General features: G+C 47.3%; 1 protein-coding gene across 2 annotated transcripts in view; it reads left to right on the forward strand.

The window, feature by feature from the left end:
• The window catches only part of ATG2B (autophagy related 2B), a 72,834-nt gene that overhangs the window by 28,490 nt on the left and 17,044 nt on the right, over positions 1-27,300 (forward strand). Inside the window, exons 21-35 of one of the 2 annotated variants that reach the window (XM_044272286.1) lie at positions 522-672; positions 1,390-1,589; positions 2,719-2,799; positions 3,093-3,199; positions 5,167-5,259; positions 5,456-5,526; positions 5,941-6,008; positions 9,121-9,291; positions 9,884-10,025; positions 11,005-11,207; positions 12,935-13,161; positions 14,277-14,385; positions 16,818-17,012; positions 20,770-20,871; positions 23,290-23,368. In XM_044272286.1, the coding sequence (XP_044128221.1) occupies positions 522-672; positions 1,390-1,589; positions 2,719-2,799; positions 3,093-3,199; positions 5,167-5,259; positions 5,456-5,526; positions 5,941-6,008; positions 9,121-9,291; positions 9,884-10,025; positions 11,005-11,207; positions 12,935-13,161; positions 14,277-14,385; positions 16,818-17,012; positions 20,770-20,871; positions 23,290-23,368 (1,999 nt within the window). The remainder of the gene's footprint in view (positions 1-521; positions 673-1,389; positions 1,590-2,718; positions 2,800-3,092; positions 3,200-5,166; positions 5,260-5,455; positions 5,527-5,940; positions 6,009-9,120; positions 9,292-9,883; positions 10,026-11,004; positions 11,208-12,934; positions 13,162-14,276; positions 14,386-16,817; positions 17,013-20,769; positions 20,872-23,289; positions 23,369-27,300) is intronic. The other variant, XM_044272288.1, reaches the window with a different exon arrangement.

The raw sequence follows: 27,300 nt of genomic DNA on the forward strand, positions 1-27,300 counted from the left end.
CTCCTTTTCTCCCGGCCGGTCCGCTCGCTGTTCTGAACGCGCACGCTGCTGCGCATGCGCAATGGTGACCTCTTCCCGGCCAGAATAGTACAGAGCTGCGAACGCGCACGCCGGCTCTGTAGGAATAAGTCACCATTGCGCATGCGCGGCGGCGTGCGCATTCAGTCCAGCGCGCGGCACGGCCGGGAGAAGACTTCAATCAAGATTAAGCCCGCCCCCAGCCAGAATCCAGGAAGTGAACGCGCGGTGGCAGCAGGTAAGTATAAAAACTCTAAGTGGGATAACCCCTTTAAGATGAGCTGCAATATCAGGTACCGCCCCAGGTATGGAGCGCTCCAGCATGCCTCTTTCTGCATAGTGGTAAAAGTTGAAGGAGTTGGACCCCCACATCCTAGGAAACTCCCTTTTAATATATAAATATCTTATTTGACTTTATAGGGGTGATTTGAATCTCTTTTCTATGGTGATTTATTATAAGGGCAGTCACGGTGAACCATAACCTCATTTATGTTTGCTGGCAGCAGTCAGATGGAAAGATAATGGAAGGCAAGCACGGGGAGTTCTGGCTGGAATTCAACAGCGGATCGCTCTTCACAGTGACTAAATATGAAGGATTTGAGGACAAGCACTTCTTATGTCTCCATGCCGGCAGCCTCAGTCTGTACCATCAAGGTAAACCACTATCTTAGTCCTTGCAAATCAAATACGGATGTGTCCGAAGATATGCTACCCCAAAATACCCCAGCCAGTAGTGGTGCTTTTACCTGGTTGGCCCTGGCTGGCGGTTTTTATATATAAGGCTACTTTCACACTGGCGTTTATGGGTCAGCTTGTGAGATCCGTTTCAGGACTTTCACGAGCGGCCCAAAACGGATCAGTTCAGCCCCAATGCATTCTGAATAAATAAGGATAACTTTGGCTGCGTTTGGTCTCCGTTGCATCTTTTAGACAGTCACTAAAACGCAGCTTGCAGCGTTTTGGTGACCGTCTGACTATGCCGAGCCAAACGGATCAGTTTTTCACTGACGCAATATGGTGCATTTGAAAACGGATCTGTCCCCCATTGACTTTCATTGTAAGAAAAGACGGGTCCGTTTTTACTTAGACTTTTTTTCTTTTTTTATGAATAATGCAAACGGATCCGTTATTAACGGATACAAGCGTTCGCATTATTGGTGCTGATCCGTCTGTACAGATACAAGATGGATCTGCACAAAACGCGAGTGTGAAAGTAGCCTTACATGTATAGTCACCTGTACACTGGTCGAGGTTTTGGGTTGGCATTGTTCTGCTATGCCCAGAGAGTTGCCAGGTCCAGTAAAGGCAGAGTTGTTGCTGCATCCTGTATTCACTGCTTAGCCATATTTTCTATTTCTACCGATCACTCAGGTGTTTTGGACGGCGTAGTTGTTCCATCGGAGCTCAGACTCCCGAGCCTGCCCCAACCGCACTGGTTAGAGCCGACCATTTATTCCTCCGGAGAAGAAGGGAGTCATCGTGCCTCTAGTAACGGCGTGGGAGTGGACACCATGAGCATGCTGACCGTGGCCGTAAAAATCCAGTCCGATAAATCTGACAGCAACACAAAGGTCTCTTGATTTCGCTTTTCTCACCTCTGGGTTCTGTGTGACATAATCGTCAATTTCTAACGATAATTTGTTTTCCCTTAGTCCTAACAGCAGCACAGATGGGGTTAACTACCCCCCCGTGGACTGGTAGGACCGGCGGAATTTTAATGAGCCCGAGAAGCGATAATAAATATTTACACCCCTGCAAAAGGAGGGGACCCCCCCCCCACTGTGTTTATAGCAAGAATAGTTTACTAGGGTGGGATATTTGTGTGCTGCTGTTAGGACTAAGGGAAAACAAATTATCGTTAGAAATTAACGATTCCCTTACGTCCTACCAGCAGCACAGATGGGGAGATAGCTCTGCCAGGCATGAAGGCCCTCTCTAGGGGTTTCTTCTTGCTAAGGATAGCCTGCCCAAAGGCCGAGAACTCCGCTACCCTGGCGTCTAGTCTGTAGTGAGAGATGAAAGTGGATTCAGAGCTTCAGGAGGCAGCTTCACAGATCATGTCCAGAGGAAGGAGACTTCTTTCTGCAAAAGAAGTAGTGATGGCCCTTGTGGAATGGACCTTCACAAACTCTGGAGGATCCAAAGACTGGGAAACAAAAGATTCCCTGCAATGGGCTGGGGGTGTCCCCTTCTTTTTGTAGGGGTGTAAATCTTTATTATTGGTTCTTGGGCTCATTAACATTCCGCCGATCCTACCAGTCCACGGGGGTTTTGAGGTCCAATTTCTCTGAGGGGTAGTTTCTTAATCTATCCACATAGTGTCTGGAGCTCCTTTTTTCTAATGCAGAGCTCCAAATCCCCAGAAATATACAGTTAAATCTTTACTCCCTCTTCCTTCCATTTCTTTTTCGATTTATGTTGAGGGGATTTTGGGGTGGGAAATGCTATTATTAATGATGTATTTTATATGCTGCTTGGCCTCCTGCAGCTGCCACCAAGGGGAGCTCACTGCATTCGGCGTTATTGAATCCAGTGTATGACCTGTATGCAGTAAACTCCCCCTAGTGGTGGCTGCAGGGAGCATCATTTTATAATTTCACTCTCTGTTCATGCAGGGAATTTGGAGCTTTGACTACTAGATGTAGTAACTTCTGTGCTGAGTCCTTCATTCAGCTTTTTAATTTTTTTGCGCTCTTCCAGGAATTCCTTGTCGCTGTGGGTCTCCGAGGGGCAACGCTGAAACACCGGGTTCTTCCGTCTGAACACACCTGGCACGAGCAGGTCCGCCTTCATTTAGTCTGGTCACAGTTGCTTGCATTTACACAGGCAGCTGTATGTCAGCATTTAGGATATAGTCACATGTGGAAGATTTGACACAGAAATTTTTTCGACTGAAAATCAGTTCTGAATTGGGTTGTTTTGGTGGCCAGTGCGTGGATTTCTGCCAGCCCCATTCACAGAAATTAGACTAGTGCAAAAATTTCTGCAACAAACTGGTCCGGTGTGACTAATTCAGCAGCAGAACCGACCCATGCCACTCCATGATGTTCCTTTTCTCCCCCTGTGCTCTATAGATACTGCAGTTTCTGAATATTACGGACGAGCCAGTTTTGGGCTATAACCCTCCTACCTCCATCACTACCTTCCATGTTCACCTCTGGAGTTGTGCTTTGGATTACAGGTAATAATCCTCATTAATTAATTTTCCTCAGTACTGGCATCTCCTGCAAGCAGCTGAATTTGCTGAGAGGAGCTGCGACCAGCCTAATATTTCCTCTGCAGCAGGAAATACAGTGGATATAAAAAGTCTACACACCCCTGTTTAAAATGTCAGGTTTCTGTGCTGTAAAAAAATGAGACAAAGATAAATCATTTCAGAACTTTTTCCACCTTTTTAAAGTGTTTATAAACTGTACAACTCAATTGAAAAAACTAACTGAAATCTTTTAGGTGGAGGGAAGAAAAAATATAAAAATAAAATAATGTGGTTGCATAAGTGTGCACACCCTCTTATAACTGAGGATGTAGCTGTGTTCAGAATTAAGCAATCCTGTTAAATAGGAGTCAGCATACACCGGCCATCATGTAAAGTGCCTCTGATTAACCCCAGATAAAGTGCAGCTGCTCTAGTTGGTCTTTCCTGAAATGTTCTTAGTCGCATCCCACAGCAGAAGCCACGGGCCACAGAGAGCTTCCAAAGCATCAGAGGGGTCTCATTGTTAAAAGGTATCAGTCAGGAGAAGGGGACAAAAGAATTTCCAAGGCATTAGATCTACCATGGAACACAGTGAAGAAAAGATGGCACAACAGTGACATTACCAAGAACTGGACGTCCCTCCAAAAACGAGAAGAAAACTCGTCTGGGAGGCGACCAAGAGGCCGACAGCGACATTAAAGGAGCTGCAGGAATATCTGGCAAGTCCTGGCCGTGTGGTACATGTGACAACAATCTCCCGTATTCTTCATATGTCTGGGCTATGGGGTAGAGCGGCAAGACAAAGAAAAACATCCAAGCCAGGCTACATTTTGCAAAAACACATCTGAAGTCTCCCAAACGCATGTAGGAAAAGGTGTTATGGTCTGATGCAACCAAGGTGGAACTTTTTGGCCATAATTCCAAAAGATATGTTTGGTGCAAAAACGACCCTGCCCATCACCAGAAGAACACCATCCCCACAGTGAAGCATGGTGGTGGCAGCATCATGCTAAGGGGCTGCTCTTCTTCAACTGGAACTGGGGCCTTAGTTAAGCTTGAGGGAATCATAAACCAATCCAAATACCAGTCAATATTGGCCCAAAACCTTCCGGCTTCTGCTAGAAAGCTGAACATGAAGAGGAACTACATCTTTCAGCATGACAACGACCCAAAGCATACATCCAAATCAACCAAGGAATGGCTTCACCAGAAGATTACAGTTTTGGAATGGCCCAGCAAGAGCCCAGACCTGAATCTGATTGACAATCTGTGGGGTGATCTGAAGAGGGCTGTGCCCAGGAGATGCCCTCGCAATCTGGCAGATTTGGAGTGTTTTTGCAAAGAGTGGGCAAATCTTGCCAAGTCAAAATGTGCCATGCCGATAGACTCATACCCAAAAAGACTGAGCGCTGTAATAAAATCAAAAGGTACTTCAACAAAGTATTAGTTTAAAGGTGTACACACTTATGCAACCATATTATTTTATTTTTATATTTTTTCTTCCCTCTACCTAAAAGATTTCCGTTTGTTTTTCAACTGAGTTGTACAGTTTATAGGTCACATTAAAGGTGGAAAAAGTTCTGAAATGATTTATCTTTCTCATTTTTTTATACATCACAGAAACCTGACATTTTAACAGGGGTGTGTAGACTTTTTATATCCACTGAATATATATTATTACATGTTGGCCATTCCGATGAATGACTATCCATGTAATAGAAGACATCTCAAATCCGCCAGAATGGGAGTTTTCCTTGCAGATTGGATTATTCTTGCCGTTTTAGAATGATTTCAAGAACTTCTTAGAGTCAATGGAGGGAAACTTAGACCGTCATCATGGGTGCATAGCATGTTATAGTGCATCAGTCCTTATAACAAGCTGTGCAACCCCTAAATGTTAAACCATTCATGTTTCCATTCACTGACTGCAATGACAATGTTTTCTTCCACAGGCCTCTCTACCTGCCTATCAGAGCTCTGCTGACTGTGGAGACCTTCAGTATTTCCTGCAGTGTCGCTCTGGATAAATCCTCTTCCAGTCTTCGGTAATCTAGACCTTTCCTTGCACCAAACATTAACCAGCACTGACTAATACATTAATAGTGTACAATGTGACTGTATGCACTTGGTGTTGAAGTCGCTCCTTTTAAAAGCAGGAATGACGTTCGTCCTGTTCCACCCTTTGGGCACCAGGTGGCACTGTAACACTCTAATATGATGCTTTATCCCCTTGTTTTTTAGGATTATCCTGGATGAGGCCGCCCTGCACTTATCTGACAAGTGCAATGCTGTGTCTGTCAACCTAAGTCGAGGTGAGAGCAATTAATGTGTTAAAGGGTCCATTCGGTATGGTTTTCTGATGTGAACTCGCACCAGAAACCATAACTATTCAGAAGGTCGCCCAGTCTTGCATAAGTGAAGTTAATTTATGATAGAATAAAGTTTATATGTTTTCCTTATGTCCCTCATGTTTCAATTGCACATAACTTTTGGGATTTTCTGCTTTCTGTCAGTGAATGCACACATTCTTGTTTACATTCAGAGGTTTAAATCTTAACCTAGCCTGGAGCAGGGCTGTGTTCTCTTCTCATTCACTGACAGCAAACAGATTATTATTATTTTTTATTATTATATATATTTATTTTTTTATTTATTTTAAAGGTCAGGCATTGGAACACAGTGTATACGCAACCTCTTACTCTAACTGTATTGTTTTTGTGTTGCAGATTACATCCGTGTTCTGGACATGGGGCTCTTAGAACTGACTATACTGGCTGTGAAGTTTGGGGAAGAGGTAATTTCCTTTGCAATCACAATGGATACGCTATAAATGTTTTTGGTCATAGTTCCCCTGTCTGGTCCCCTGACTGAATACGTGCTCTGGCTGCTGATACGATAGTAAAATCATTGCTGCCCATTAAAGAGATACTGCCTCCGAATACGCTACAACACTTTCCAGGGGCGGACTGGAAAGTTAAAGTGGCTCTGGAAAAAAAACAACCAATAGTGGCCCCATGTTGTAGGCGAGTCCAAATTGATAGAAGGCAGAGCACAAAATACCGCGCCAGGAAAACAAAATACCACATTGCAGCATAAAATACTGCCCTATCGCCATAACTGAGGGCAGTGATACAGTTGAATTGAGGAGAGCACCTGCAGCCGACAGCCTGATGCTCCTGGCATTAAATAATACTGAGAGCATCAGACCATATTGTGGCTGTGAGGAGGGCTCAGGCGGCCCCCTGGGCATCGGCCCACCATGAAATTTCCCTGTAGGGTCAGACCCAGACACTTCCTGGTGTGCAGTGAGCGGACATATGCAGTCCATCAGATCAATAGTAAGACTGTGCAGGCACATGTAGGTCAGCACTGCATATAACTTCACTCCGGCATTATGGTTATGGTGTTTGTCACTTTAAGCATCATGTGTGACCAGGGCACCTAGCCGCCATGGAAACCCATTAGCACCCTGTGATTGTGTTGTGGGGCACTGATTTGCTGACAGTGTCAGCCCACTTAGATGGCATGGTTACTATTGATTAAGCCATCTAAGCGGCTAAATGGTTGGGACTGGAGATGGATATCCGCTGTGTATTATAGCTGGCACATGCCACTAATGGCACAGTTCTCGAGCCGTCTATTGGGCCTGACATTACATCCTATTGTGGTAAGAATCGGTCAAGTCCAGCTAAAGCCTAACCCTAACAAAAATATAAATGATTAAAGTTTAATATTACTTATGACAAACACATTGTCCACATAATGTCCAGGCCTACACCAGACCACCCAGACAACCAAGCTATTGGGGATGTTAGAGAGAGCCCTAGGCTATAATCCCTAATACTAGGCCCTGAGCCCAGGGGCGACTCCTGATGGTGGAGGCCCCCTGTCCTCGAACCTAACTGGACACTCCTGATGTGCCCTAACAAGTAAGGTGGTTGAGAGTTAGGGTTGATTGTGGCGGGCTGGTGTAGGCGTGGACAAGGAGGATCAATAACACGCAATGCACGGTGTATACAGCCCTGTTGATACAAATGACCAGCAGGTACACGGTGCAGTAAACTAAAATACAATTACATAAGGACACCGAATGAAGGATAATCAATCATGTCACAGATCTAGTCTGTGTAAAGCCCCGACGCGTTTCCCCCACCGTGTGGGATCATCAGGGGGTGGATACATATAAGATAAATCACCAATAAGGATAATGAAGAAAAAACCATGTCAGACGGGTGGAGACCCAAACAATGTTGGCATCCCTATAATATAGCCGTCTAGCAGGCGGTGTCACACGACATACATAGTTAAAAAAAAAGAAAGGAAATTGGACCAGATAGTATTCCTGGGAGGTCTAGAGGGATAAATACAAAATCGGGCGTCTTGATATAACGGGCATGTGCAGCTCACATACGGCCATCAAACATGGATGTCTGTAGAGAAAGAGATAATACACGCTATATATATGCGTTCAAGTGTACACAAGTTACACACCCACTATTGTGAGACGCCTCCACCAACATCTATCAGATTATAGGAGAACACTCACTAGAGTAAGGCAACATATAGAGCGCATACGTGATCGTGGTTGATGCCAAAAGGTACAGATGGCAGTCTTCTAAATAGTGGTGCTCTAGACAACAGGTTGTATTAATGTTGTCCACAGTCTGTTTAACTCACATCCAATATGATAGGATACTAGAAAAATAGTAATAGATAAGATCACAGCGGAATATCCAGTATCCATATACAGTAACAACTGATAAACTAGTTACCTTTAACGGTGATCTGGATAGTGTAGTCCGGCCCCTCAGAATCTGGCCGTCCACTAATTGAAGTACACTTAATGACAAAGGAGTGTATATATGTCAGGTATGCCCAGAGAATATCATCTCCTGTCTGGCTGTAATGAAATAGAGATACTTACTTATGAAGATGAGTCCCTCAGATCCTATGAAGCCTCCCAGGGTCCAATACTTGGTCAGATCCAAGTAGCCCTTGATTTATACAGGTCCTCTAATTAGAAATATAATCACTTGTTCATAGGTGACCCCCTCCGGTGTATGGTTCGCACGCCTGAACTAGTGTCGGCGTGCGCTCCAATGTGGAACGCACGCCGCAGGATATCCGGTTCAGCCGTCCGGATATGACGTAGGGTCTTGCGTTCCAGCGTGGAACGCACGGCGATCCCGGCGTCTCAGTGCGGCATGACCAGACTGAGCCCTGCGTTCCAGAATGGAGCGCAAAGGGTCAGATCGAATAAGGGAGCGTAAAATCCTCCCAATGACATATATATAACAACATTGAGTGGCATAAGTGCATGGCCACAATATCTCAATGATAATTTAAAGCCGCTTTTGTAAGTCCATTGTGGTGGATGCATGGAGATAAGTAATATAGAAATCAACTATCTGAATAATAAAAGGTAACTTTGTTATTCAGGATAAATGCTCAGAGGGGGGTATGTATAGATCTATAGATAAAGAGGATATCAAGATGGCAGATGACTAAAATAAAGGGCCATAATGAGGACAAGGGGTTATTGTAATAATAGATATAGAATATATAGAGAGATGATAGAAATGACGGTGAAACACTTACTATTCACCGTTTATGATAACAAAAATTTGGGTACTTCACGCACCCGGCTCAGTCCAAAAGGATAAAACTGTCCATCCGAGCCCATATGCTGCAAGGATAAAAGGAAAGGACAGGGAAGGGGCATAGGAAAAGGGGAACGGGAGGGGGGGGGGGGGGGGGGGGGGAAGAGGGGGAAAGTATGGATATTGTGGTAAGAATACTGTAATAATGTATTAATACTTCCATGTGCAAGAAGGGGTTAAGCGTTGAGGGTAATGTCCATCCACATTACTGAGATTTATTCTGGCGTTAATGCTTTCTCCTGGCAGAACAAGCCACGTTTCGAGATGTACTGCTCCAGTGATGTGATTCATATCAGGACATGCTCCGACTCCTGCGCTGCGCTAATGAACCTTATCCAGTACATCGCCAGCTACGGAGACCTGCACCCGCCCAGCAGAGCCCAGGCTTCCCCCAGAGCACAGCAGAAAGCCAAAAAGGTCAGAACTAAAAGCCTTAAAGGGTTGTTCCCATCTTGGGCTACTTTCACACTGGCGTTTTGGCTTTGCCGTTTGCGAGATCCGTTCAGGGCTCTCACAAGCGGTCCAAAACAGATCAGTTTTGCCCTAATGCATTCTAAATGGAAAAGGATCTGTTCCATCTCCATTCCGCTCTGGAGGCAGACACCAAAACACTGCCTGCAGCATTTTGCTGTCCGCCTGACGAAGCGGAGCCAAACGGATCCGTCCTGGCATACAATGCAAGTCAATGGGGACATATCCGTTTTCTCTGGCACATTGACTTTCAATGAAGTTCATAACTGATCCGTCTTGGCTATGTTACAGATAATACAACCGCATGCATCCGTCTGTATTTTTGTAACGGATCCGTTTTTGCAGATCCGCCCAAAACGCGACTCTGAAAGTAGCCTTATGTACTCTGGAGATCAGAGGTCTGTGTGGGTCTCCATTGTCTACAGGAGTTTTCCTGATAGCCCATTCCTATATTTAGCTAAGATTTTGCACTCTGATAGGGCCGCTCACAGAGATTCTAAGGATAGGCGTCCTGGTAAAGGCTTTTGTTATGTTGCAGACTGACGCCTCTACAGGATCCAGCTCCAGGGGCCCGATGCTGGCGGAGAAAGAACAGCAGATTCTGCGCGATTTAATGAGCGACGCCATGGAAGACACAGACGTTTACCAGGATGCTGTGCCAGCAGAATTCCAGCTGAATGGTAACTCCTAATACACGGCATATAGTAGTAAGGGGAGGCAGTCGACGATTTTCTCTTTGCCATGAAGCTCTTCCACCACGATGGACCCTTTGATCGGCTGTTTATAGATGTTTACTTCATTTTTGTCCCTTCCTTATAAACCTAAAGGAGACATAGTGTACTGTATTCTTAAAGGGATTTTCCAGTTTTTAGATAATCTATCCTCAGGATAGCTGATCAATATCAGATTGACGCTCCCACCAATCAGCTCTTTGCAATAGCCACCAGAAAGAGCCACCTGAATATGAATAGATTGACTGACAGCTGTGCGTTAAAATTCTCCTTGTCCGAGGGGTGTGCCCCTATTCTCTCAGTACTGAGTGGACAATGTCAGACCCCCCCCCCAACTGTTAACACCTGGAATGATACACATTCTAAGCAAAGATGCTTGAAAATTATTTCATGGGGATCAGTTGTTACTAAAACAGAAACGTCAGGAAAGATGATGGATCCTCTTTAAAGGGGTTATCCAGTTCTAAAATGCCCCCCATAATGCCTGGGCCCCTCCTATAGATCATACTTAACCCGGCACCCGCATCACTCCGGATCCCTGCACGCGCAACAGGGAAGTCCACCAGGTAAGTATGATCTATAGGAGGGGCCTGGTCATTGTGTGGGGCATTTTTAGAATTGGATAACCCCTTTAAACATGTGACCAGTCAGAAACTTGTGTTGAGCCTCCCACGTGGGCAGCGCTTGGTTGAGCTCTGTGTCCTTCTTGCTCTCATCGGCACTGCATGGGGACAAGCAGGTCTGCACAGGAGCTGTATACAGCAAACCACCGTATCAGATTCTTTTATCAAGACTTTTTCCGGAGTTACTTTAGACGCTTTAAAGCGATAATAACGAATCGTTGTAATGCAGCCACGGGAAAAGGTATTTGCGGTCTTCAGGCTCTGACCTCGTTTTGCCGCTTTAACAGAACTTCTTTATATCTTAGGTGTGTCCGAGAGCCGGTCAGACCTGCAGAAGGCGCCTTGCTCAGACCTTTTTCTGTTTCCTGATGAAAGTGGCACTTTATCTGAAGAATCCAGCCCCACGTTCACGACGGCCGCCCCGCATCTTATCACTGATGCCATTCTCGATGCTCCACTCGAAAGCGATGACTTCTGCATTCTGTACGCTCCCAAGACGCCAGTGTCTGTACGTATCCTGGTCCTTTACACTTGGTATAATGCATGCACACTATTACGTACGCCCTCTTTTACTGGAGGCCATTTTTGTGTTCTTGATGGGACAGAACATCTCAGAAAAATCTGAGGTTTAGTCGGTGTAAAATATTCACGTTGTTCACTAACTTTATCAAGATTCTTTCTCCAACTGGATTATATTGTAAGGAAATAGTTCACCTAGGGGTCACTGCCATTGAAAGTTTACATGGCTTCTGTTGGGAGATGATCCCCCAAATCAGTATTGCACTTGCACAATGAAATGTGAGTTGCTTAAAGGGCTATTCACTAGGATGTGCAATCACTTTGATCAGTGTCAGTCCAATACCCAGGACCCCCACCAGACCTGAGAGCGCTCTATGGTTTCATCCTCTTCACAGCAAAGCCCAGCCACTCGCCATGCAAGGAACCGCAGCACAGCCCAGTTTAAGTGAATGGGGCCAGCTCTGGGGTCCTGCGCATCCAGGTGGTCATGGGCACTGCTGTGCAGGGAAAAATTAGAAGGGAATGCCATGCTACAGCACTGGGGGTTCTTTACTCTGAGGGTTGCCAGGGGGTCCCAGAGGTTGTAGCCCCACTGATTATTAAGCGATTTACCATCCTAGTGAGGTGAACAGCATTTATTGTCTTGTGACGCCTATCAGGGAGGGTGGGAAGGGGGGAGTTATTAAGCTGCAAGTGAGTAGTCCGTTTTTGAAGCTGATGTGTTGGAAGCAGGGAAAATGGCCAAGAGTAAGGATCTGAAAGACCATATTGTGATGTGTAGACGACTTGGTCAGAGCATCTCCAGAACGGCTGGTTTTGTGGGGTGTACCTGGTATGTAGTGGACAGTCCCTAAAGTGGTCCAAGGAAGGAGAATTGGAGGACCGATGAGTTTGGTGCCCAAGGCCTATTAATACATGTGGAGGTGAAGCCTAAGGGTACTTGCACACTAGCGTTATTCTTCTCCGGCATAGAGTTCGGTCAATAGGGCTCTATGCCGGAAAATAACTGATCAGGCATATCCCCATGCATTCTGAATGGATAGAAATCCGTTCAGTTTGCATCAGTATGCCTTCCGTTCGGTCACTGTCAGGCGTTTTGGCCGGACATAATACCGCAGCATGCTGCGGTATTATGTCTGTCCAAAATGCCGGATCCGGCATTAATTCCCATTGACTTGCATAAGTGCCGGATCCGGCATTGCAAAACAACTGAAGGACTGTGAAAACGACTGCAAGACGGATCCATACATCCACATGACAAGCGTAGAGATGGATCCATTCTTGCAATGCATTTGTAGACGGATCCGCACCCGGAGCAGTCTACAAATGCTGTCAGTTGTCACACTGATCGGCGGATCTGGCAGGCAGCTCCGACTATGGAACTGCCTGCCGGATCACACTAACGCTGGTGTGAATGTACCCGAACGCGTCCATTCCGATCGCACAGAAGTTGAGCCAAAAAAGTCACTGCTGGCTATGAAATAAAAGGCGTCAGATCACACAAGGCATCGCAACTTGCTGTGTAGACGCCTTGTACGCAAAATTAGGTTTAATGTTATGGTGATCAGTGTATATTGTAACAGCCCGCCTGTAATAAGTGAGCAGCGCTATTGTTTACCATGTATGACGATAGTCCATCATCCGACAGAGCTGTGTGCAGACGAGCAGGGTGCTGGGTAGGGAGATGGGCAGGTATGATCCTTGTCTATATTTCAGGATAAAGATGGAGAGCCGGCGGTGAGGAAGCTGGTCGATGATGCCATTCTGATCAAGGAAAACTATTTCAGCTCTCCTGGGAGAAAGTCTGACACCAGCAAAGCCCCCCTTAACTTTCCTGTCCCTGTCGTCCGATATGTGGTAAAAGAGGTCTCGCTAGTATGGCATCTGTATGGGGGCAAAGACTTTGGAAACGCTGCACCTTGTTCTCCGGCCAAACATTACATGTAAGCATTGTGTGCAGGGCTGTGGAGTCGGTAAGCCAAAGCCCCGACTCCTCAATTTCCCCGACTCCCACTCTCTCATACATGGCGCATGTTTAAGCGATAACTTAATTTAAGCTTTTTATCACCCTTAGGGTCCATTCACAAACACGGACACCGGCAGTGTGTGTTCTGCATTTTGCGGACCGCACATGGCCGACACTATATCCGTGGCTGCAGACAAGAATAGGACATGTTCTATTTTTTTCTGGGGTCGCGGAACGGAAGTGCGGATGCACATCTTTTGCGGCCCTACTAAAAATAAATGGGTCCGCACTCGTTCCACAAAATTGCAGAACGGATGCGGACATGTGAATGGACCCTTATGATACAATTATCAAGCTATTTAGCTAGAACATAAAATATAGATTTACAGTATTGGATACAACTTTAGAACACAAAAAACTGTCACTCAGAGCTCAGTCCTATCACTCCGGGGGTCACTCCTGCTCTCAGCTCATCAGGTCTGCAGGTTCATAGACACCTGCTGAACTGTCTAGACTCTATAGTTCATGACTAAAGTAAAATCTACCTAACATCTTCCTAAAATCTAACGACTCGGACTCCACAGCCCTGATTTGTGTGCACTGTTATACGGTTTTCTTTTATTTTTAAAATGTAGATTAAGAAATGACCAAATGTATAAATAGTCTTTAAAAATATCCTACCGTTTTTTGCATGCAGCTCCTGTGCAGACTCATGTTTTTCTTTTAAATGCACTGGGGCAATAGAATCTCATTGTTTCAAGGGTGACATGGCTATTATAGACACAGGGATCATAGCAAACGGTGTCTTAGTTTAGGTAGATCAGATGTGTTCTGTGGGAAGTAGTGAGTCAGTATTGCTGGGGCTTTTAGTACTACTAAAGACTGTCATGCCACAATGAAGAGACGACCTAGACCAGGGATGGGCAAACTCAACTCTCCAGTTGTTTTAAAACTACAACTCCCATCATTCCTAGTCTGCCTACAGCAGGGCTTGATGGGATTTGTAGTTTTAAAACAGCTGGAGGGCCGAGTTTTCCCATCCCTGACCTAGGCAGTAGATTTTCTATATATCATTGATTCTTTTGTGCACAGGAGCCCCCACAGCTCACCGTCAAGTACACCAACGAGGAGAGCCAGCAGTTTAGTCCGTGGTGGTCGGGGAAGGAATCAAGATTTTCTGATGGAGATCCAACTGACCAAGGTAAGACGATGTATTCTAATGCACATATCCACCCATCTGTCATAGCAGCTCTGCTGAGGGTTGTCATCCGGCTTCTGTATAGCCCTGGACATTCCTTCAGGAATCTAGGAAAGCTGATGTGATAGACTGCATAGGCAACATCAACATCTACAACAACCTCCTAATTAGAGATGAGCGAATCGACTTCAGATGAAACATCCAAAGTCGATTCGCATAAAACTTTGTTCCAATACTGTACAGAGCAGGAGCGCCTTTGTGAAGTCTCGTGTGACTTTGCGTAATAACATCCGAAGTCGATTCTCATAAAACTTCGGTCCAATACTGTATTAGAATGTATTGGCTTAGATGAGCCGAAATTATTACTTTATATAGTTACTTATAGTTTATTACATTTTTATTTTTTTTAATTTATTTTTTTACAGTAAAAATTACACTTCCCGAACTCTGGTTTGGTTCCAAGGCAACACTTGGAACCAAACCAGAGTTCGGGAAATGTGTTTAATTTTAACTGTAAAAAAATAAATAAAAATCTATGATGTTATTACGCGAAGTCTCGTGAGACTATATAAAGTAATAACTTCGGCTCATGTGAGCCAGTACATTCTAATACAGTATTGGACCGAAGTTTTATGTGAATCGACTTCGGATGTTTCATCCCTACTCCTAATCCTAAAACACTCATAGATTGCACCACAGAAACTGATCAATGGGATTAATATCATAAAATATATAGAAATCTTTATTAATCAACACGACACGATGGCAATTTGATACAGAAAAATACATGGGGCACATTACCAGACAATGTCCATCAGAATCATTATTGTAACATCAATATGGCTCTAAGAATACACTGTCCTATGAGGGAATATCTCAATGAAGGCCTGCTATGATATTAATGGACCGTGCAACATACCAACCATGTAAAAGGCTGCCACGATTATACATAGATAATAAACAGGCGTGCCTTGAAAAAGCGGAATACGCGCAATTAAATAAGTAATGGCACCTAGATCTATGTCTCGGGTGTATTAAACTAGATAGAATATTAAATGGCACACATGTTTATCTGTGGGTGGCGCTGTTATGGAGAGGGATCTGTGCACTGTTATGGGCATAACAGTGCACAGATCCCCCCTCCCCATAACAGTGCACAGATCTCCCCCCCCCCCCCCCCCTCCCCATAACAGTGCACAGATCTCCCCCCCCTCCCCATAACAGTGCACAGATCTCCCCCCCCCTCCCCATAACAGTGCACAGATCTCCCCCCCCCTCCCCATAACAGTGCACAGCTCTCCCCCCCCCCCTCCCCATAACAGTGCACAGATCCCCCCCCTCCCCATAACAGTGCACAGATCCCCCCCCCCCCCATAACAGTGCACAGATCCCCCCCCCCTCCCCATAACAGTGCACAGATCTCCCCCCCTCCCCATAACAGTGCACAGATCTCCCCCCCCCCTCCCCATAACAGTGCACAGATCTCCCCCCCCCTCCCCATAACAGTGCACAGATCCCCCCCCCCCATAACAGTGCACAGATCCCCCCCCCTCCCCATAATAGTGCACAGATCCCCCCTCCCCATAACAGCCCCGGCCCTGCTGCTCACAGCAGACTAATCACTCACTGCATCTTTATTTTACCTTACAATCGTAACGCTCCAGTAACCACTAACAGGCAGAGCGGAGGGCGGCGTAACGTCACTTACTCACGTGACGCACCTGCTCCGCCCACTTTATGAATGAAGGAGGCGGAGCAGGCGCGTCACGTGAGTAAGTGACGTTACGTCGCCGCCCGCTCTGCCTGTTAGTTGTTACTGGAGCGTCATTGTAAGGTAAAATAAAATAAAGATGCAGTGACTTAAAGTAAACCGCCCGCCCGCATAGCAACGAATCGGCGATTATTCGATAACTGGATTCGTCGACAACGAATCCAGTTATCGATTAATCGTTGCAGCCCTACATATCTCACTGGGTGCATTTGCACAGGTTTCGGGTGCTGTCTGTAAGTTTCGTTGCCATATGGCCAAGAGGCATCGTGTCACTAGATCCACTGCAGCTTTCTTCAAAAGGCTTGTCCCAAGATGTAAACCTAACCCCTGCCTACAGTGTAGGTGATATAAGGGTGTGACAGCTAGGACGGCCACTGACCATGAAGAAGGGCGTCCTTTTGTTACCTATGAATGGAGCAATGGCGGCCTGTCTATCTGTGGGACAATACAGCACTTGGCTTATCTCCGTTAGTTCCCTAGAGATGAATGGAGCAGCATCCATGCTTGGACCAGCTTGATGGATACAGGCGAGAACACAAGATCTCAGTTCTCATGATCACTGTGGGTCCCAAGGTTTGGACCCTAACCCACCAGACACTTTAAATCTAGACAACCCCTTTTAATGCCTTTTACCTTTTAACAGCCATGCTTTCTGTGTGCACAGGTTAAGTTCCAGCATGAAGTTTACCCACAGGCTGATGAGATAGTGGAACGTACACTTTCCGAACAGCCAGTATCACGCCAGGTGTTCATCGTCCAGGACCTGGAGATTAGGGATCGCTTGGCCTCTTCTCAGATGAACAAGTTCCTTCACCTGTACAGCAGCAAGGAGATGCCAAGAAAAGCCCATTCTAATATGGTAAGGCCATCATGCTGCCACAGGTAGGGTCCCTTAAAGGGGTATTGCATATGGCATAGGAGATCTCTGAGTAACTGTGGTCTGGTGGATGAAAAGGAACATGATTGCCGTCTGCCATATATGTATGAGGTCTCGTTTGCAGCGAGGGCCCCAAGAGACGAGGTTTAGACCATGCAAAGAGATGTTCAAGTCCTGTGAATGAAGGGGCCGCAATGCACTGCATGCCCTTCTAAGTTTTCCTTGCACAGAGACACCCGGCCACCCACAGAGAACTGCAGCCAACTCCATTTACTCACCACTGTGCAGGAAAAACTTAGGCTACTTTCACACTGGCGTTTCTGGGTCTGCTTGTGAGATCCGTGTCGGAGCTCTGACAAGCGGCCCTGAACGGATCAGTTCAGCCCCGATGCATTCTGAATGGATAAAGATCTGCTCAGAATGCATCAGTTTGCCTCCGCTGCGCTCTGGAGGCGGACATTAAAATGCAGCTTGCAGCGTTTGGCTCCGCATCACCAGGCGGACACCAAAACGGATCTGTCCTGACTTACAATGTAAGTCAATGGGTACGGATCCGTTTTCACTGACACAATATGCTGCAATTGGAAACGGATCCGTCCCCCATTGACTTTCAATGTAAGCCAGGACAAATCCGTTTTGATTTAGACTTATTTTTTTTAAAGAATAATGCGAACGGATCAGTTCTGAACGGATACAAGCGTTTGCATTATCGGTGCGGATCCGTCGGTGCAGATACAAGACGGATCCGCACCGAACGCAGGTGTGAAAGTAGCCTTAGAGGGGGACGCAGTGCTCAATCAGCGTCGTGGCCCCGTCATTCTCAGCATTGCAACATCTCGTTGTCTAAACCTTGCCTCTTGGGGCTCTCGCTGCAGAGGGGACCTCTGACACCTATGGTAAATGGCAACTCTAATGAGGTTTCTTTGCATCCACAGTTGCTCACGGATCGGCTGTCCAAGAGAATCTTACTAAATGGCAGGATATTAAAGGGTTTGTCCAGCAGGGCATCCTCCATTCCTCTGGGCGCACTCCCCCATACTGAGCTGATGGTGTAGGTCCAGTGTGGGTGACTACAGCTGCTTTATCTGCACAGGAGCTGTAGAGGCGCAGTAATGTGCACGTCCCAAGAAGCTCCACCAGCAGTCACTCCTCTGGTCACTAGGTGGCGCTGATGCAGGAAGGATGTATTTCCAGTAGTCTTTTAGATCTAGACTGACCACATCCACCCCGCAGATAAATCAGACGCTCAGTAAGCAGCAGATTAGCTCTGACCCGGGACACATTGCGGGGGAAGTGCTGATATTTGCATCTGTGTCTAATATATTGCAGGTCTTTAACCACAAGGTTTAGATGTATGAAAGTGATTTCCTTGTTTATCTTGAATTGCAGCTTACAGGACGCAGCTGCCGTGAGCGGAGCGGGCCTCACGGCCTCCAGCTATTACTGAACCTCACTTATTCCTCCAGCTACAGCACCTCTTGTGCAGCCAGACACATTAGATAGCCTCTGCCCAAAAGCATGTCTGGCTCTCCTAACCCCTCCCCCTACACTTGCATGCTCGGCTGAGGATGCATCTGTTGTGAATGGATACGGGGGATTGAGCTGCTGCCAGACATCTCTAGCAGCTGAGATCCCTTAAAGGGGTTGTGCGCTCACGAAGAGATGTTTCAGTGCCGCTATCCGGCGCGTCTTCTGTCCTCCGATCCTCTACTGGTAGCCCCGGAACGTCAGCAGGACACAGGCACTCAGTATCCCACCCCCTCCATCTTGTTCTGTCTGAGAAGGGAGGTGACCAGAGTAGCCCATATGATTAGTAGATGTCACACCGTTGCAAGAAGCGCCAAATACTGCCTGTCACATGACTGGGGACGGAGTGGTGTTTGTTTGCAAATGTGTGAAATACGTACGACCACCTCTAGAGAGAGATTGAGGAAAACGTGGTTCAATTGGAAAGTGACGGCATTCCTCTCTTATTCCTCCTGGAAGTGGAGTCATTGTGCCGAGTTCCGTCCTTGCAGGCCGTGTCAGACTATCTAGAGCAGGGGTGGCCAACCTGTGGCTCTTGAGCCGCATGTGGCTCTTTGCTTCTTAAAGTGCGGCTCTAGCTGTGGAGCCAGGAAGCAGTCAGGCCGGCTCACTCTCCACCCCAGGCTCAGATCTATTTTCCTGATTGGGAACTGTTGCTACTTGCAGCTCCAGCTCACTCTCCACTATGTCCTGATGCACACAGTGTGGGAACGTAGTACATGGAAGAGCGTGTCAGACTTTCAGGGTAGCAGGTGCCCGAGCAGGAGCCCAGTGTCTGATCAGGAGAAGGAAGAGATTTTTATATTATAGAACTGAGCATGGGGGTCTGATCTAAGAATGGGAAGTTCTGATCTGAGCATGGGGGGGGGGGGGGGGGATTGTGGGGGGTCCTGATCTGGGTAATGGGGGTCTGAGCTGAGCATGGGGGGTCCTGATCTGAGCAATGGGGGTCTGGGGGGGGGGGGGTCTGAGCATTGGGGTTCAGATTTGAGCATTGGGGCAGATCTGAGCATAGGGGCGTCTTGATTGAGCATGGGTTGGTCAGGTCTGAGCACAGATGGTTTGACACTGGGAGTCTGAATAGTGTTGTCTGATCAGAGCTTTGGGGGTCTGAGTTGGAGGTCTAATGAGGTTTGGGGATCTTATTTTAGGTCAGATGAGGATTGGGGATCTGATGTAGGAGTCTGATCTGAGGTCTGATGAATTTTTTTTTTTTTCTCTGCTAATGAAAAATAAGAAAAATATTTTTATCAGACCTCAGATTAGATGAAAAATATTTGTATTTTCTCTTTTTTTTCTTTGTTAAAACCTAGGTGCATCTTGTAAGGCGAAAAATACAGCAACTTGTGTGTAAATGTATAGCTTGTGGCTCCTGGTAGTCATAAGTTGTTGTTTTTTGTCTCTTTGTGTCTGTAAGGTTGGCCACCCCTGATCTAGAGGCATACTCGCCCTCACTGATTCCCCCATTGCCATGCTGCTCTGGTCCTTACTGTTAAGGCCAAATGGTGACCTGCCTTAACCATTTAACGGCTGGGTGGGACGCACCTGGCATCTCTAGCACGTCAAGCCAGAACAGGATCTGGGGAACAGTGGCTGATTGGCGGCCGCAGCATGGGATCGTCTCTCCGCCTCGGAGAACGCTCGTGTCCAGGAGCTGTTAATATAGAGGGGACTGAGACACTGTATCACACGTAAGGGGCCATTCGCACATCTGTAAGTGTTCTGCGGATCCGCAAAACATGGACACTGGCAATGTGCATTATGCAATTTGCGGACCGCACATCGCCGGCACTATAATAGAAATTGCGGACAAGAATAGGACATGTTCTATTTATTAAATTTTTTTGCGGACAGCACATTCCGGCCCCATTGAAAATGAATGGGTCTGCACCCGTACCACAAAATTGCGGAGCGGATGCGGACGTGTGAATGGACCCTTGCCCAAGGAGGAGAGCGGTGCTGCTCCTAGAAGACAAATTTCCGACTCTTCTAAACCCCTTTTAAGCACAAAAATTCAGTGATCGCACATCTTGTGTAACATTTGCGCCGTCTAGCAGGGAATGGCTCACATCTGAGTAACACTTGGCCGGACTTCACAGGGAAACACATGTTCTTCCACTGCCTAGAAATTCTGCTTTTGTGCGATGTTCCAGATGTTTTATTACATGAGGACAGACCACGTCTCCTCACAAAAATCTTATTTTTTTTCCAGCTCACAGTCAAAGCCTTACATGTGCGACCAGAGTCTTCCCATTCCCCACAAGAATGCTGTCTGCGAGTGACGCTCATGCCGCTCCGCCTCAACATTGACCAGGTGAACCCTGCAGATTGGAGAGGTCTCCACTAGAGGGCGCATTCTAGTCACACCATCACTTATGATCAATGAGGGTTTGACTTTTGTGACACTTTCACCCACTTAGTGCAGCTCTGGAGTATAATGCAGGACATAGGCGTGCGCACGGGGTGTGCCGGGTGTGCCTGGGCACACCCTAATCACACCCCTGTGCTCCGCCTCCTGCACTGCCTGCCAGCCGCCACGCACTAGTGTCCGACCGCAGTGCGCCGCACAGCTGCTTCATCATCATGTCAGAGACAGAGAGTGTGACATACTAAACTACATACTGCTGGTCTGGATGCTGGTCTCATCAGTGTAATCGGATTATCCACTAATGCATCCAGTCCAGACTCCACCCCCACTGCTCCGCTGTGCTGTGCTCCGCCTCCTCCTTGTCTCAAGTCTCCCGGCGGCCTAACGTAACGTCACTCACTCCGACGTCACGCGCCTGCTCCGCCTGCTTCTAAAGTGGGAGGAGCATGCGCGTGCAGCGTGACAGAGTGAGTGACGTCACGTTACGCTGCCGCCGGCTGCCTATTTTGAATGTGAAGAGCGGGAGCCTGCCTGCCCGCGCCCAGTAGGCCAGTAGTGAATGGATTCAATTTCTGATCTTCTTTTGTGCACTGCCAGCGGCCCAGCAGTCTGCCACAGTAAAAAGAAAAAGTCTGGAGAGGAGTCCTGACTGTCCCCAGTAAGTTAGTGAAGTTTCAAGTGATAGATAATGATTGTGGATTATTAGATAGTAGTATACATACTAGTACATACTTTGCACAAGTTTATTATTTACAACTTAAAGGGAACCCGACACCAAAAAATCGCTTATTAAGCTGTTAATACTATTGAGGTTCCCTTTAAGTTGTAAATAATAAACTTGTGCAAAGTATGTACTAGTATGTAGTACCTTATAGTGCTGCATAGTAGTTTCCTAATGCACTTTTTCATTGTTTAGCCGCATTTAGCCTCCTGGAGAAATCAATGTTTTATTCAGTCGCTGCCCCCTGCTTCAAGTCAGGTTTTAAGTCAAGGGGGCAGCGGCCTAGGCGTCTCCAATCCTGCTCTCCCCGCCTCCGGCCGCCTTTATTGACATGCCGGATCTCAGTGCCGGTACCGCGCTCCCAGCCCGCATGCGCAGTAAAGGGCTGCTGTAGAGTGATCCCGCCTCTGGCTCGTACACTCAGCCTGCTTCAGTTTCGCTACTGCGCATGCGCCCGGCATCTTCTTTAACTGCACTAGTATGTAAGGCTGGCGGGCGCATGCGCAGTAGCGAAACTGAAGCCGGCTGAGTGTATGAGCCATTTTGATCCAAAGTGTGTGTGTGTGTGTGTGTGTGTGTGTGTATGTGTAATATATATATATATATATATATATATACACACGCGCGCGCGCGCGTGGCACGCATATATATATACACGCGTGCGTGGTGTGTGTTTGTGCTTTAGGGTGCACACCCTAATGCAATAGGCTGCGCACGCCTATGATGCAGGATGTAACTGAGGATCAGTACAGGATAAGTAATGTATGTACACAGTGACTGCCCCAGCAGAATAGTGAGTGCAGCTCTGGAGTATAATGCAGGATGTAACTGAGGATCAGTACAGGATAAGTAATGTATGTACACAGTGACTGCCCCAGCAGAATAGTGAGTGCAGCTCTGGAGTATAATGCAGGATGTAACTGAGGATCAGTACAGGATAAGTAATGTATGTACACAGTGACTGCCCCAGCAGAATAGTGAGTGCAGCTCTGGAGTATAATGCAGGATGTAACTGAGGATCAGTACAGGATAAGTAATGTATGTACACAGTGACTGCACCAGCAGAATAGTGAGTGCAGCTCTGGAGTATAATACAGGATGTAACTCAGGGTCAGTACAGGATAAGTAATGTATGTACACAGTGACTGCACCAGCAGAATAGTGAGTGCAGCTCTGGAATATAATACATTAAATGTGTACTGCTGTTCAGAGGTGGATATAGTCTTTTAAGCGGTTCTACAGTTATTTTTTGCTCTGCTCAGTTTAGCGCGTTATAGTTCACGTCTTTGCAGTGAACAGGTGACAGATTACCAGATTTTCTGAATTAATGGAGGCCACATTAAATAACTTTCTCTGTGAATACCTTTTCCTTCTAGCACAGGATATGCAGGGTGTGGCCCTGTCCTGAGCATTATTTACAAGGTCCTCCGTTTGCATCCATAACTTACAAAATAACTATTATGCAGGTCTGTTTTATAATCGCTCCCTGATGGTCTTGATGTTTCTGTTTTAAGGTTTATTGAAGACAGAAACAAGTTTATGGTGGATTTGCCCTTTAAAGCCATACTTATAGCTGCTGTTCTGCATTTTGTCAGTGTAAGTGAAGTGGGCGGAGCTGTGACTACATTTCTTTTCTTGTTTAGGATGCCTTGTTTTTTTTTAAAGATTTCTTCACAAGTCTTTCTGCAGAAGTGGAAATATTGGTGACTCCAGACCCTGAAGGTATGTTCAACGTCACCATAACATCAAGCTGCACAGTTATTTCTTGCAAAGACAGAGCGTTGACAATATGGCATCCATATCATCAGTAATTACCAGTATCATCTGAGAGCCTTTAAATGTATGTAAACCATCTGTTTTACTGTACATAGGAGCAGTATTATAGCAGTTATATTACTGTACATAGGAGCAGTATTATAGTAGTTATATTCTTGTACATAGGAGCAGTATTATAGTAGTTATATTCCTGTACATAGGAGCATTATTATAGTAGTTATATTCCTGTACATAGGAGGCAGTATTATAGCAGTTATATTCCTGTACATAGGAGGCAGTATTATAGTAGTTATATTCCTGTACATAGGAGCATTATTATAGTAGTTATATTCCTGTACATAGGAGGCAGTATTATAGTAGTTATATTCTTGTACATAGGAGCAGTATTATAGTAGTTATATTCTTGTACATAGGAGGTAGTATTATAGTAGTTATATTCCTGTACATAGGAGCAGTATTATAGTAGTTATATTCTTGTACATAGGAGGTAGTATTATAGTAGTTATATTCCTGTATATAGGAGCAGTATTATAGCAGTTATATTCTTGTACATAGGAGCAGTATTATAGCAGTTATATTCTTGTACATAGGAGCAGTATTATAGTAGTTATATTCTTGTACATAGGAGCAGTATTATAGTAGTTATATTCTTGTACATAGGAGCAGTATTATAGCAGTTATATTCTTGTACATAGGAGCAGTATTATAGTAGTTATATTCCTGTACATAGGAGCAGTATTATAGTAGTTATATTCTTGTACATAGGAGCAGTATTATAGTAGTTATATTCTTGTACATAGGAGCAGTATTATAGTAGTTATATTCTTGTACATAGGAGCAGTATTATAGTAGAATATTTTTTTTTTCTCGCCCAGTTTCCTTGGGGGACACAGAAGACCTTGGGTATAGCTCATCTCCCTAGGAGGCGTGACACTAAGTGAAAACTGTTAAGCCCCTCCTCCACAGCTATACCCTCAGCCTGGAGAGAGAGACTGCCAGTTTTTGCTTAGTGTCCAAGGAGGCAAGACACTCCCTGCTCTGCAGGGCTCTTTTCTCCTTTGTTGTTTTTAAAATTTTTGATTTTTACTTTTTCTTTTCTTTTTGTTCCAGAATACGGGACAACAGAGACGCACTAGACCTCTCTGTTTCTCCCGGGGTTGAGCTGCGCCAGTGCCGGTCATCCGCACTGCTGCCTCCCCCACAGAAGGCAAGGTGGACCAGGGCAGCCCAGCTCCCCTGCATCCCGCCAGCGCAAGGGTCGCCCGCACGCCAAGCCCCTCTTCCAGCGTCCTGCCACTACGGTGCCAGTAGCTGAAGGGGCGACCCTGCTGGAACGGACCGAGGGCGAAGACATCTGTGGTGAGAGAGTGGCTTCTCCAGCCCTACGTCCCCTCCCTCCCCGGTCTCCTGCGTGACTGACCCCCCATACTGGTAGCCTATCCGAGAGCGGAGAGGTGCAAGGTTTAGGCATTACCCATTGCTTTACCTAAGACAGTTTTAATATGTTTGTCTCTTATAGCAGAGTGGCTATAGGGTGGCCCTGCTGGACCTAGGGTGGTCCCTGGGGTGCCGCAAGGCGGCAATCTGCTCCCTCTCTCTCCCGCCATAGATCATACCGAAGAGGGGGCGCTTACCGGTGCGCTGCTCAGGACCTGCTGCCGCTCCTGACGGCATGGGTAATCCTGGGCGCAGCCACAATTTAGTCCAGGCTTCGCGGCCTGCTGGCCCGCACCATCCGGTGCTCTTTCCTCGGGCCCCTGACTTTTCCGGGCCGCGGGGTGAGCACCCGCGGTCTGCATTGCATGTGCGCACTATGCTATAACTGGGCCGGCCGACCATCCGTCCGGTTGGCCGGACGCCGCAACTTTGGGCCCAGACATCGCGGCCTACTGGGCCGCACCTCACGCTCCTCTCGGGTCCCTGATTCTCCCGGCTGCCGGGTGGGCTCCCGCAGCCGGCATTGGATAGCGCTGTGTTCCAACGGGTCCCGGCCGGCCGTCGGTGCATTCTCTCATCCATGGCGGCGCGGCCGGCCGGGGCGCTGCATAGTTTGTTTAGCGGCCTGCTGCGCACTTCCGGCGCTCGGGTTGGGCACCCGCGACCGGTACGGGTGCTCCCGCGGCCGGCTTAGGCCCGGCCGATACTTTAAATACTTGCGGCCCCGGTCAGCCGGGCGACGCAAAAATTTAGGCCCCGGCTTCACGGCCTGCTAGGCCGCAACATTCTGGCCTCTGGGGGGGGGGGGCGGGAACTCTCCAGGCGCGGATTCTTCCCGCCTGGAGGTTCCCCCACCCCCAGGGGTTCGCTGCGCCGCCCCCAGGCCAGATGCCGGTTAACCCTTGGGGTACTGGCCGGCTCCTGAGGGCCTGTACGACCTGTGCCCCTGTATGGTGGCCCCCTTTCTGCCTCAGGGAGGCTGTAATATTAATAAATAAATAATAATGATAATAGAAATAATAATAATAATAAAAAAAAAAAAAAAAAAAAAAATACTATTATTTTGTTTTAAATAACTGGACTTGTGGGCTGCGCAGGATGCGGGAGCCTCATCATTCAGTACTGCTGTCTGTATGCATGCCCCCCTCTCTTAGGCGGTGTGTCGTGTTCCCCGGCCGCGGCGCCTCCCAGGCGGTTTTTTCTTGCCCTCGCCCGGGATTCGGCGCTGGCCAAGTGCATGCAGATTTTTTTCTGACCAGACTTCGTCACCCACTCCAGTTCTGGTGGCTGCAGGTGCATGACCCTCCTTCCTAGGCGGAATACTGCACTCTCCCTGGCTGCGGCCTGGCCTCATGCATGATCCCCCTTTTCTAGGCGGACTGCTGCACTCTCGCCGGATGCTGTGTTGGCCATATGCACGACCCCCTTCCACAGGCGGGACGCTGCACTCACTGGATTCGCTGCCGGCTTTGTGCATGAACCCTTCCATAAGTGGAATATTGCACTCTTACCGGATACGGTGCTGGCCATGTGCATGAACCCCTTCCATGAGAGGTCTACTGCACTCTCCCCGGATAAGGAGGTGTACTGCACTTTCCCCGGTTACGGTGCCGGCCTTGTGCACGTTCCCCTTCCATGGGCGGAACACTGGATTCGCTGCCGGCCATGTGCATGAAACCTTCCATAGGCGGAATACTGCACTTTCACCGGATACGGTGCCGGCCGTGTGCGTGAACCCCTTTCATAGGTACACTGCACTCTCACTGGATCCGTTGCAGGCCATCTGCATGACCACCCCCCCTTCCGTAGGTGGTGTGCCGCACTCTCACTGGATTCGCTGCCGGCCATGGACATGTCTCCTTTCCTCAGGCGACATACGTGCACTCTCATCCATGGCGGCGCTCTCACTGGATGCGTGGCTGGCCATGTGCATGACCCCCTTTTCTGGGCGGAATACTGCACTCACTGGATGCGTTGCCGGTCAGGAGCCTGCCCTCTAACTTGGGTGGAATGCTGGCACTTCCATTGGATACGGTGCTGGTCTTGTGCTTAACCCCCCATTATTCCATGGGCGGCATTTTGCACGCTCACACGATCCACGGCTGTCCTTGTTTATGCTGTGCTGGACTGGTACACGTCCCCCGTCATTGGAGGAGTGGTGCACTCTCACGACATTCGGTGTTGGGTGGATTTTTTTTGCACAATCACTTAATGATAGAATAACCTGTGCATGCCCCCTTTCACTAAAGTGGACCTTCCTGCGTTCTGCTGGATATGTGCGGCCATGGGCATGGCCCCCTTCTGGGCGGAGTATGGTATGTCCTACCTTTCCGGAGTAGGTTCTGGCCTTGGCATCCCCCCCTTTTTTTGGGCAGGCCTCTGCAGTGGTTGCCAGGTACATTTTCCCCCTTTTCTGGGCGGACTGTTTGCGTTCCATCGCA

The sequence above is a fragment of the Bufo gargarizans genome, chromosome 11, assembly GCF_014858855.1.
Source record: "Bufo gargarizans isolate SCDJY-AF-19 chromosome 11, ASM1485885v1, whole genome shotgun sequence".
NCBI lineage: Eukaryota > Metazoa > Chordata > Amphibia > Anura > Bufonidae > Bufo > Bufo gargarizans.